The sequence below is a fragment of the Chaetodon auriga genome, chromosome 11 (assembly GCF_051107435.1).
Source record: "Chaetodon auriga isolate fChaAug3 chromosome 11, fChaAug3.hap1, whole genome shotgun sequence".
Classification (NCBI taxonomy): Eukaryota; Metazoa; Chordata; class Actinopteri; order Chaetodontiformes; family Chaetodontidae; genus Chaetodon; species Chaetodon auriga.
The window spans coordinates 1,981,724-1,995,115 of record NC_135084.1 but is presented as its reverse complement, the minus strand read 5'-3'; the positions used below and the strand labels follow the sequence as shown (position 1 = coordinate 1,995,115).

General features: G+C 37.5%; 1 protein-coding gene across 3 annotated transcripts in view; it reads left to right on the top strand.

The window, feature by feature from the left end:
* The window catches only part of LOC143328632 (ras and Rab interactor 2-like), a 64,157-nt gene that overhangs the window by 27,439 nt on the left and 23,326 nt on the right, over nucleotides 1-13,392 (top strand). For all 3 annotated transcript variants that reach the window (XM_076743891.1, XM_076743889.1, XM_076743890.1), the window contains 3 exons: nucleotides 392-489; nucleotides 2,738-2,948; nucleotides 5,086-5,197. In XM_076743891.1, the coding sequence (XP_076600006.1) occupies nucleotides 437-489; nucleotides 2,738-2,948; nucleotides 5,086-5,197 (376 nt within the window). In that variant the 5' untranslated portion in view covers nucleotides 392-436. The remainder of the gene's footprint in view (nucleotides 1-391; nucleotides 490-2,737; nucleotides 2,949-5,085; nucleotides 5,198-13,392) is intronic.

The following is a 13,392-nucleotide window of genomic DNA, read 5'->3' as shown; positions in this document are numbered from 1 at the left end:
TATTAAAAGCACTTGAAAACCTTAGCAGGTTATGTCTTTTACTGAAGTAAATTTGTGTGTGAAAACACTATGATGAACATTTTTCTTCCCTTAAGCAAGTCTGTTGTAGATTTGAACCCAAAGTAACAAAAAGTAACCTCTATGGGATCTGTTAGGACCTGTGATTTCTCTCAGCTGACTCATTTATGTCTTCTGGAACAAAGCGTTTTGTATTACTTAAAGCTCACAGAAATGAAACCCAGTTCATACCTCAAGCTAAACAGCAAAAACATCCTAACCCACTTTTGATTGAAAACCCCTCTACAGATACTCATATTTTCTCTCTTTGATCTGATGTCTCTGTTGTTTTTTCTTAAAATTAATGTTTTTGGTGTTCTGTGTGTCTTTGCAGCTGATTGACTCATTTGCCTGGGAAATTGGCACATTGAAGAAAGAAATGGGGAAAAAGGCTGAACCTTCAGAAGGAGACCACAACATAGACACATTTGGGTGAGCTCATAGTATGTTGCATATTAGACAGCTTTCTGTTTGTGTGTGTGTGTGTGTGTGTGTGTGTGTGTGTGTGTGTGTGTGTGTGTGTGTGTGTTTGTGCACATACTTTTTTGTGTCCCAGCTAGTAATGCCATTTAATTTTAATGTAGTGCAGTTCCCCATGGCTACCAGCAGAGAGCACCTTTTATAGTGAAATATTGTGTGAGTGTGATTACTAGATACTGACACACTGCACATAGCATGATAAACTGAAATGCTCTCTGGGAGCCTTTATGAAGCATTTGTGTGTGTGTGTGTGTGTGTGTGTGTGTGTGTGTGTGTGTGTGTGGACTTTTTCCTGTCAGTCTTTGACACTGGATAATATCTTCAAGCCTTTGATGTAATGTTGAACATGTATGTCTGATAATTAGTTCCTCTTCTAAGACACAGTTTCTGTAGACTTCAGAAAGTACCTGTTAAGTGTTGAGGAAGTGAGACAGAGGCTGGCCAGCATTATGAAACGCAATTCCAGTGAGTTCTTTGTTCAACAAGTTATTGACTGTCAGATTTTTTAAAGCTGACCTCACTCAACCCTTGAAACACTATCATATTAGTGCTGCCTACACATTTTAAACTTTGTACATGCATGTGTAGTGTGTGTGTGTGTGTGTGTGTGTGTGTGTGTGTGTGTATGTTAGTACTTGTAGATTATTAGTGCATTCATAATAAAGAGTGTAAACAAGTATATTTGCTCCCATTTCATACCCCTGTATATTTCTACTCACTACAGTGTAGAGGGAAATGATTAGGCCACTACATGTATTTAATGTAACTATAGTTAATAGTTGCTTAGCAAATGAACATTTTCCACACAAAACATATCTTATATTATATTTTGTCATAAATTAATGTATAACTTTCTTGTTAGAAATTAAATTACCAACAGTAACAACAGTATTAACAGATTATAAGGTAATTATCTCCACTCCAACCTACTACGCCAAAAATATGCTACTCACAATACAATACAATACAATACAATAATGCATCAGTAATGTTAATGCAATCAGTGTTTCCCCTACTATTAAGTTTGGGGGGGCGGCGCCCTGTCCCCCCAGTGGCACCCCCTGCCCCCCCTTGAAGGTCAAGTTTATTTTATTCAATTTCATTTTCTATATAACGCCAGATCACAACAGAAGTCATTTGAGAAGACCTTTCCTATAGAACAGGTCTGTACCTTGTCCTGTATTAAACAAACTAAATAGCCTTGTTTTATTTATCTTATTTACATGACAGCTTGTCATTTCTGTCTTTACATGGTTGCGCCTTTACAATTCTCCTCTGCTCTCTGTATTACGCACGGTCGAGTTCCACCTCTATGTGTGCGTGCACACGTGCGCACACACACACGTGCACACACACACACACACAGACACGTGACACAGGTGAAGCACACTCCCACCAGCAGACAGAGAGATTGTAGGAAACTCTGTCACGTCAACTCCCCTCCCCAACCCATAAAGCTGTAAACCTAGGAGAAGCACTTTTTTCTTCAGAATCTCCTTTGTCCTACTGTTTCTCTATATTCTCGCAGTGGTGTTGTATAGCTGTGGTAATTTCTTCCTCCTTTTGAAACATCATTAGCTTGAGAAGAAGAAGCATGGTCTTCCAACTTCGAGATAAGGGATCAAGAGAAATCTGGTGGATGCAGTTGAACCTCTGCTGGAGTTTGATTTCTTGGCAAAGGGGCCAAAATTTCTCTCCCTTTTCTGAACAGATTTCAGTCAAAATTAGAAAGGCAAACACTTTGTGATGAATGTCTTTTTCTCTTTTGATATAGGAACATGCAAGAATTACAATTAGAATTAGAAATCTTACTTAATGACTTGACTTAGCAACTTGAATCCAATCATTGTCTATCTATTACACAGTGTGTTGCCTCTGTTTTTCCTCATTCACTATTTGTTTTTTGGTGCCTGCCAAAACTTTTTACTAACTTTATTTTGGTTTTGGTAGAAATAGTCATTTTGTGTGACGAGTTCAGTCTTTGTAGATTCCAATAATCATAAAGCCTCTCTCCACCCTAAAATAAATAAAAAACTGCACTCTCTCCTTCTACAAAGAAATGGTTTTATCCTGCTAAAATAATATTTAGAAACAATACTCATATCCTGTAAACCTTTGTATATTTGTTACAACATTCGGGGGTAATATGAAATATGATCCCTGAATGTACTTTCTTAAATTTGTCTAATTTTCTCTTCAGGTTGGGTGAAGAGGTGGGAGGCCTCTTCCTGCAGGCTTCACCTCATGCCCGGATCAGGGAGGGGCTGGCCGGAGCGAGAGATTCAGGCTATGACTCCCTCCATAGGCGACTCAGTGTTCTGGAAAGACTGGTGCATACACATGCTGTGTGGCTGCAGCTGGGCCTCAGCCACCAGGATGCCACGTGTATACTACAGAGCCAGCCTACTGGGGTGAGGGAACAGCAGCCACTGCGGCTTATTGTGTCCAGTACTGTTCACTCAAAACTTTCACTCTTGTGTAAAAGTTTCACTTCTTAGCACACTCAGACAAGCAGAAACAGTAACGTCAACACCTCCTCAGTGCAATACAATATGATGCACTACAAACCACAAACCAACCAAAATTGCTGCTACCAATAAACTCTAGAATACAGTCCAACTAGGACCGAGAGCGTCCTCTAAAACAACCCAAATTCAAATACAAAGTTTATGGTTTTAAGGCCCCCAATACTGTTATTTGAAACATGGAGTGGCTTCTTCATGATTTCAACTTACAAATTCTGCAAAAAACGAAAATCACTAATTTTAAAAAAAAAATCGATTTTCTTTGATTACACAACTTGCACTGACTTGTTGCTGGTTTTCTCATGGCGGGTCACATTTGTATTGATTGCTATATGTACGTTGAGAACAGATCCAATTATGAACTGAGCCATAGTAATAAAAACTGCAGCGATCACATGAAATAAGTAGAAGCAATATATAGAACAACTTTTTCTGCATTATAAACAATCCTATTTTTGGGAGTACTTGTGATTATGATCAATTACATACAAGAACTAAAGAATAAGAAAAGAAAAAGCATTTTGCAGATTGGTTAAGCTATGTGGTGTGGATACAGTTGCATGAGAACGTTTGGGCAGCCCGCTCTAAATTTATGTTATTGTGAACAGTTAACTGAGTAGAAGATGGACTGATCTCTTAAAGGCATTTAAAGATGAAACACTGTCTTCAACATTTTAAGCAAGATTACTGTATTCTTTTTGTTCTGTACAATTTTAGCATGAGAAAAGGAAAGGAGCACCATACAAAATATTGGGCAGCAATTTTGAGCTCTGGTAACTTTTGCCAAGGTCTCAGAGCTTAATCAGGTTGTTAGGGCTATGGCTTGATCACAGTCATCATTAGGAAAGCTCAGGTAATGCAAATTTCAAAGCTTAATAAATACTCTGACTCCTCAAACTTTGTCCGAACAATGAGCAGCCACAAGCTCCTCTAAGCAGCCATCTAGCTTTCTGAAATTGAAAACTATTGCCCACAAAGCAGGAGAAACCAATAAGAAGACAGCAAAGCATTTTTACGTGGCTGTTTCCTTAGTTTGTGCAGCAACACCTGCATAAATATGACCTTCATGGAAGAGTCATCAGTAGAAAACTTTCATCCATCCTCATCACAAAATTCAAAAGAAATTGCAAAGGAACATCCATATAAGTCTGATGCATTTTGGAAGGGTGCAGAATTTCATGAAAAGAACACGTCTACAACTATCAAGTACAAGGGTGCATGGATCATGTTTTGGGCTTGTGTTGCAGCCACTGGCATGGATAACATTTCACTCTTAGTGGGAAGCTTTGATTCAATTAAATACCAGCAAATTCTGGAGGCAAACTTCACACCATCTGCAAAAAGGTGAAGATGAAAAGAGGATGGCTTCTACAACAGGATAATAGTCCCCACACCTCAAAATGTCCAGTGGCCGACATCAAGAAGCACAAGCTGAAGGTTTTGCAGTGGCCCTCACAGTTCCCTGACCTAAACATCATTGAAAATCTGTGGGTAGATCTCAAAAGAGCTGTGCATGCAAGACAACCCAACAATCTCACAGAACTAGAAGTCTTTGTCAAGGAAGAATGGACGAATATCCCCCAAACAAGAACTGAGAGATTCCTGGCTAGCAAAAAAAAGAGCCTTTACAAGCTGTGATACTTGCCAAAGGGTAAAGTACCGACCATGCAGGGTTCTCAAAGATTTGCTTCTGGTCCCTTCTCATTTTTGTCATTTTAAAACTGTGAAAGATGGAACTAAAAAGTAACCACGCTGTATCTTTAAGAAAAGCGCAATCTTTTCTGTTTGGAAATCACTGTGCCATTGTGGGGACTTGACAAAACACAAGTTTTTTCAAAATAATAGAAAAACGGTGCATAAAAAAAAGTAAATATACATCCATAGAAAGAACAATAAATGCTGATATTCCTTGTCATATTACAAATCCTTCACAAAAGACATGAGTCAGAAAAACTGCATGAAGAATGAGGCATATATATTGACATATATGTTCTGATTGAATGTTTCCTCTCCTGGCCTATAGACATTTATTGTGAGGAAATCAACCAGCCTGCAGAGGAAAGTCATATCTCTGCGCATGGACAACGACTCTGCAGTCCCCATCAAAGACTTCCCTGTCAAAGAGAGCCAGTACAGTAAGCATCTGGGAACCCCTACTTCATGTATTTTTTCTTTGTTGTTTTCTTGAAATGCATGAATCTGGCAGGCAGGTTCTATGTCCTCCTCCAGCAATACATTAGAAAGCGGAGTGATGTGAGCAGGATATCATGGGAAAAACACCCATACTTAGTGGTAAAATATGTCTGAGGCAACCCCACAGGTGGTACTGTGATTGTTGGCAACAAAGAAATTGACTGAGTTCCTCAGATGGAATTCCTGGGACACTGTAATTATGCAGCCTACATTTGGGACAAAGTTCTTGTTGTAGGAATTTGACAATGTGTGTAGAAACCTGCAATTAACGTAAAGGTCCAAATCATTATGACCCACATACAGTATACGTACAGAATACTGTATAGCTGTTGTTTTTTCAATATAATGAATTGCATTTTGAGCAAGATGAACAGACACTCTTTCAGGCCCAAAACTTTTTTCTCCTACATCTTTTTATTTGCCTCTCAAAGTCTCTTATTAACTTAAAATATCGGAGCATTACACATTTCTTTTCAGAGTAACCAAGACTGTTTGAAAATGAAGATGTGTTTGACATAAATAATGACATTTCAGATTTATGATGGTTCATAGATATGTAGAATTTGGATTCACTAAAACATTTTTGCTTTATAACCATTAACTAACACATAAATTGTACCAGCAAAGATTTGCTCAAAGTAACCTTTATTCATGTTTTATTCCAGTCTGAGTATTTAGAATGCAAGTAGCATCATAACCAATGAATAATATACTGTACTTATGCAAATATATCTGTAACACCAAAAGCTCCTTAGAGAAATGGGATGAGAATAAGAATCTAAGAGAGCTTGCTGGTATGCTGAGTTTAAGTGGTAAAAGACCAAGCTGCTTTTTTTTTTTTTTTTTTTTTACCTTGAAATCTTCAAAAATACATTTAAGACTTATAATAATGAAATTAAGCTTTCTAGACAATCTGCGTTTCTCGGATAATCCTTTGTAACTAGTTTTTACTTTCCACTACTGACAAACTGCTAAACCCAAAAAGATCAATCCCTGCTGAGCTTCTCTTGGCAGTCCAATGTCATGGATATGGCCCGTCTCTGCCCAGACATCATCATACCACCATGTGCACAATGCACAATTTTTTACTGACTACCTCTAATGATCTACAAAATTTAATACAGCAGCTAAGCTCCTCCACCTGCTCCGTTGAAGCAGCATCTTTCAAACGTGTATTCCACAGTCTGTCTCATGATGTATTGATTATTATAAAAAGAACTTTAGACATCATTACTGAAGAGAACTATTTAAAAGGCTGTCTACAGACAGCTGCATAGTTACCTATGTTTCCACAATCTGGATGATACGTATCAGTCTGGCGTCAGGGCTAACCACAGCACTGAAACAGCTCTCATAAAGATAATCAGTGATATAAAGATTATCTGGCTGTGTCGTTAAGTGGCTCTCTCCCTCCCTAACAAGCAGGACGTTCTCTGAGTCTCTTGACAGCTTAAAATCTGGCTCTTTCAACATTCCCTGTACTGTTTGTACTGTTCAGTTTATATATGCTGCCACACAGTAAAATTAAGTAAATTTTATCCAAATTGAATAAAATTTTACTCTAAAAAAGATAGTATTTGGTCCCTGTCTAAGTAGAGTGAAAATGACTCTCTTGGTAGAGTAAACTTTTCAGAGTAATTTCTACTCATTCAGTGTTTATATTTTACTCTACATGATGATAATTTACTCTATGAAGTATAAACTGGAAACAACTCTACCCCATTTTTACTCGACAGTGAGTTGTATTCTGCTCAATACAAAATGAATTTTACTCTGTATAGAATTAAATTTCACTCAACCTTACTTTACTAAGTACAGAAAGTATTTTACTTTGTTCAAAATAACATTTCACTCAAACCAAGTTTTATTTTACTAAATACAGAATGTATTTTACTCTACATAGAATTAGTTTTCAAATTATATTAAACAGTATTTCCCTCAATATAGAATAGTCTTACAAAATAAGACTGCATTTTACTCATCACTATAATGCACTGATGGTTATTAAAACTCTTGGCCAATTAATCAGAAATCAGAATTCAACCAAGCACATTTTATTCTTAAAATGATAAAAAATGTGCAGTATATCAAAACATGACATTTCAACTTTTTCTGTCACAAATATAATTTTAAGAAAATATAACTGGCCTCTGTACAATTTTGGCCTCTGTTTTAAAAATAAAAAGTTGTACATGTGAATAAAAATAAAAATGCAATCCAACACAAGCTTTAAAGAGCTTACTGTGCATACTAGGGATGCACATTTTGAATTTTTTTTATGACCGTTAACCGACGCCCTTTAAGGATTAAGAACCGTTAACCGATAAGATTTAAATGCCCTTCCATGCTGCCGTTCCGACATTCCGTCATTCCGACATGCTGCCATTCCGACATACCACCATTTAGACATATCACCATCCCGAAATACCGCTATTCCGACACACAAACGTCCCACCATTCCGACAAGGCTTTCCATGTAAGGAAAGGTTGGAATCAGAGAGTCACTGACTCGGCGCTGTCCGGTGCTGAACTGCAGATTTACAATGACGGCAAATAGTTAGATTACTCATCTAAAATGTAAAAAAAAAAAGCTACAAGCTTTAGATATAATTAACAGTACTGTAGGCTTCAATTGTCTGCTATTGCTTTTAAATTATGTCGAGAGCGAGCGCGCTGGTGATTTCTTTAATTGTGTGTTCTGCTTCATTTCCAAAATAAAGTTTGAGCTTCTGAAATCTGATTTTTAAACAGTTCTGATGGAGCTCAACATTTATCTGGATGATGCGGCTTCATTCCGAACAATTTTACTGTAAACCTGGACGACCCGCGACGTGTCTGGAGATAAAAAAAATAATATTCAATGTAATGTGTGTTTTGTGCGTAATTGCATACAAGGATACACACCCTCCCCTACTGTACAACACGAAGGAGACTGGAATTAGTCAGTGACTTCAGGTGTCATCTGCAGAGCCGTCATTGATATCTGTAATATTAATGTTGCATATGATGCTAGCGTGCATGGAGACACACGCGCCACGCGTCACACTTTCTCCCGGCCATCATGGAGGGCAAAGTTCGCTGCGATGGTCCTCCATCGTCTGATGCTGGATGCTTGTTTCTTAAGTGGTACTGCATTGTACTCGTACTGCTGGAGTATTTCAGTGCTGTACCGCATAATTTGCAAATGACCTCCTCCCCTTTCCGGTCGAAATTGTCCCACACAGAACTCCTTTTTGCTCTCTTCATCTTCGCTGTAAAGTGGGCTGTGATGGAAAGCACGTGATGGCATGTGTTGCACCTGTCGACACGCCCCCATGAGTTGATTGAATTACGTAGCTTAAAAACAAAATTGACCGTTAGTATTAATCGGTTAGAGTTACTGTTATCGGTTAACGGTTAAACGGTTAACCATGTGCATCCCTAGTGCATACTTATTAGATAACAGGAAACAGTATGGGAAAATAAACAAACTTGAATCATCACGACTGTATGACATCTGTACATCAAATGCTTTGTGACACAAAAGCTCTTTGACATCAACTACATGAGGTCCATCTGTTGTACATAAAACTTTAAACGCATTGAAATGCTCATCAAGACATACTGTTTGTAGCTCAAATGTAACCAACAGGAACCGCTCATTCTTTACAACAACATGGTGGATTTTGTGAAAAACTGGCATCTCAGAATGGACTTTTATACAAACAACTAAACCTGATTGATACAAATTATGCTTTGCTTCATAGCGCATACACCAACTATGCAGAAGTGGTCCAATTTTAAGAATGGCTGAAAGTTAATGGACCATAAAATGATGCTTCGGTATCAGCTTCTTGTTTGGAAACAAATGCTTGAATAGCCTGTGGTGTTCCGTGATCAAGTGTTTCAAGAAAATAGTGATACCCTTTGATGACACTGGAGAAAATACAATGTTAACAATTTGAAGCAACAGCAGTAGCAAATAACAGTGTTGATCGTTCGGACGAACTAAGTCTCCAAAAATAAGTGGTAGATTACGAAGTAAACACCAGGATTGCATCGCATTTAACCCCAATCATTTGAGTCCTCTCCTAACTTCAGTGCAGGAGGTTTGTTGTTTTGCTCCATGTAGCCATAGTTAAAGTTCTTAAGTCTCCTGTCCACTTCCTTCGATGTTGTGCTCTTGTTGATCAAGAGCAATATTAGCAGTTTCATTTCATATTGTGCCACTACCTCCAAGATGTCATGCATAATATCAACCGAGAAATTTTCACATGTATTGAATTACTGCAAAGAATTTAGAATGCAAGAACATTTAACACCCATTACATAGGGAAGACTGGGATTTGTCTCCATTTTTTGGCAGTGTTCTGCGTGAAGTGCTTGAGTTCTCATAACTATCTTGGGTGAATCCTCAGTAAATTCTGTCTGAAAGTCCTCTTTCTCAGCAAGACAAAAGCAGCAACAATATCTGGCACAAAACGATTCAACAAAACCAAACAAACAGTGAAGACCAAGGTTGTCACCTGTAACTTGGACAATAGTTCCATACACTGGCTGATCATACAGGGGGACCCTTATTCCATCCCTCTCCAGTACTTTGATATCCTGCACTACTGGATTAAGTATTTTAGAAAAGTCATATGTCTGAATGTCTTGGGCATGACATAAAGAGACCAAATGAATATTATGCAGACTTGAGTTGTACTTCGGAGAAAAATTTCACAAGGTGAAATGGATTGCTCCTAATTTATGTATTTCCCTTTTTGATCCTAGAGGATTTGCAGTTTCAAAATCATCATAGAATAGCTGAATCTGAGTTGCATGCTTCTGTTTTGAGAATAGAGCATGACTCTTGAAAAGATCTCATCACAAAAGTCATTCAGAAGATTTTCTTCTGAACTGGAATCAGCCTGCATATTTTCTATAAGGGTGTTTGCAAATTAACTATAATGTTTTCAAAATTGAGATGTAAGAAAACTTATTGGTAACAACAACCTGATCATAAGCTCCAGTAGTGCAATTGTGCAGAGTATCAAATCTTGTCCCAAGAACACATTCAGCTGGATCTACCCTTCCCCACTTTTCTGTAAAATACTGCTGTCTTACTTTCAGAATTAAATGCATCAAAAGGATTTTCGATTTTTTCAAAACACTGATCGATTCTTTGCTCAATGTCACTTTTGACAGGCTCTTGTAAAGACAAACACTTCTTCACAGACTCTTTTGCTTGATTGTGGATATCATCAACAATCTCTTCCATGGAAATTACCAAAGAGTTAATGGTTCTTTCACTTACACCTGCCACTTTAAGTTCAGCTACAGTTGCAGCACAGCTGTCTACTAGACTCTTGCTGAGAGGGACTTTTTTTTTCTTGTGTTTTCTTGCCTTCATTTTAGGACCTAATAAAGGTCTTGGATTACACTCAACATTTTGGTGTATGGTTTAAGTATATGGTGGTATCACCATAATATACGTGTATACAAAAGTTTGTATTAAACAAAACAAATCCAATAACTTCCATAACATGTTGCATTATGCCAATATTTATTTACAGCCTTGAAAAATATGTACACTGTGCATTTCTTATGTCATGTGCCCGCCGGTCTCTGGCCTGCACAGGATTCTGTCCTTCATCCACTCTGTTCACCTCATCTTCATCTTCCACAATGTCTCCTTCCTCATCATATTCCTCATTGTGTGCTTCACAAAAGTTGTGTAACACACAACAGGCAAAAATTACTTGACTGACCAGAGTAATGTGAGTTTCATTCTGTTTAAGAAGGAAAGTTTTAAGCCTGCTCTTAAATGTAGAGACAGTGTCTGCCTCCCGGACAAAGATGGGAAGATGGTTCCACAGGAGAGGAGCTTAATAGCTAAATGCTCTGGCTCTTGTTTTGCTATTGGAGACTTTAGGAACCATAAGTAAGCCTGCATTCTGGGAACGCAGTGTTCTAGTGGGGTAATAAGGTGCTATGAGCTCTTTAAGATAAGGTGGTGCCTGACTATTAAGTGTTATCTACAAAGAAAACTAAGGCCTTGGCAACATGTATTGATATTTTTTCAACATCAATATTTTCCCTCTGTTTAAAAATCATATTCTGTCCACTTGACCCTCATTTTACAAAATATCTCTGTATATACACACACACACACACACACATACAGTATATACACTCTATCACACGCCAAACTGAGCTACATTTTCACTACACAATAATTCCACTCTTCTTCTTTATTTTCTATTTTCTGTTGCCTGAAAAACGGATTTTCCTGAAGCTTTAATCAAACATCTCACCTCTCTGAATGTGTAGTGGATTCCTCTTGTACCTTTTGTGTATTGACACTGTCTCTGTCACCATCAGACTGGAATTTCCAAATGCTTACTGAGAATACATGCTGTGTGTGAGTCACTGCCCACTGCAAACCTTTATTGCCTTTTCCTTTTTTGTTGACAGCTGGTAAAAGGTGTCATCTGAAGAGTTGACGATGTCTCTCTTATCTCTTATATCTTATTTTTTTTTCTTGAATTAAATATAATCTATAACACAAGTAGATATTTCAAGAACTCTAATTATTTCTCAATTTAAACCTCAAGGTTTAAAGTGTAATGTGTGTAGAAAAATTTCTTGGAAGAACAATCAGTTGCAGTACCAAAGTCTTAGTGGCAGTATGATGAGAATATTAATTTAATGAGTAATTGTTACTGTCGTTCTTTACAGTAATTGTTGGAAGGCTGATTAAATGGCATTTGATCCTAGTTTGGATGGGTAAAGGGTGAATTTGATGAGAGATCGAATCTAACTGGAACTATACAGTCCTTTTCATTCAGAACACTGAGTAAGACACCGCGCGTACATTTATTATGCTTGAAGATAGGAGTGGTTCCTGTTTTATTGCACCTTATTTTGTACACAGATTGTATGCCATTCAACAAGAAAAAGGTGGAGCTGGAAATGCCTTTAATCTTCTTGTGTCATGTACCTTCACTACAATGACAATGCTAACATGCTACTGCTAAGTAGGTACAATGCTTACCATGTTAATTCACTGTATTTTTAGCGTGATAGCATGCTGATATTTGCTAATTAGCAGAAAACATTAAGTAGAGCTGAGGCTGATTGGAATGTCATTAGTTTTGCAGATATTTGAATGAGTATTGGACAAATTGAAATGCAGACCTGCTGGATATATTTATCAAATTTCCTGCCATCATGCTGCCAAATGTTGGATGCTGTCCCATCCAACACTTCTCAAGATATTCAATAAAAAAACAAATTCCAGTCTTGACTAAAGTGGTGGACTGATGGGATGATATTGTCATCCCTAAAGGTATGCTGCTAGAATGACTAACAACCTGGTTAATGCTTATGAATTCACAATGTTTCTTTCTGTGTGTTCATATTCATTCAAAGGCTATTTGGGGGGTTGTCAGTATCAAAGTTTGTTCACAGTTTGTGTCTGTGTCACCATTGGAGCAGACTCAAGTGTGTACTATGTTGCAATAAGTAACTGACTGAAATGAATTTCATTTTTACTCTATGTGACTCATTTTACTCAGCAACTTGGGTATGATAATGTGACTAGGCCTGTTTGAGCTTGTGCTCTTCAACGGAAAATCGTTGCTGTGAGTTGCATTGGGTTTTTGTGCCAGATACATGGATGTATTTTGTGTAGGTGAGGCAAAGAAATCTGATTGGCCAATGTGCCATGCCTCAAAGTCCAAAATCTAAATGCAGTTGTAAAGTATGGTTTGGTGGTCTTCAGTGCTAAACTAAACTATTAAATCACATGGTTGTTGAAGTTGTTTTTGAATGGGAACTGACTGTTTTATCAAATGTTATTGACCTGGTATGAGACTTGACTGGGTATAAAACTATTATTGCCTCCATTATTTGGAGAATTGAACTGAACTGTGTTTATAGCACCAAGTATTCAATGACACTGCTCAAATTCTTAGTATTTTTTTGTTTTTTGGTAGGATGTTGCTAAGTGATTAACTGGAGGGGGCTCTTTTGAAGAGCAAAACAAGCTGTAAACAACACTGATATTTTTTTTAAACTCATTTTTATTTCACCAAAATGTTTTGACAGGTTTGAGGTTTCTGTAATACAAATGATGTCAGCATCTAATATCCTTTTGAGTATTTTAATGATA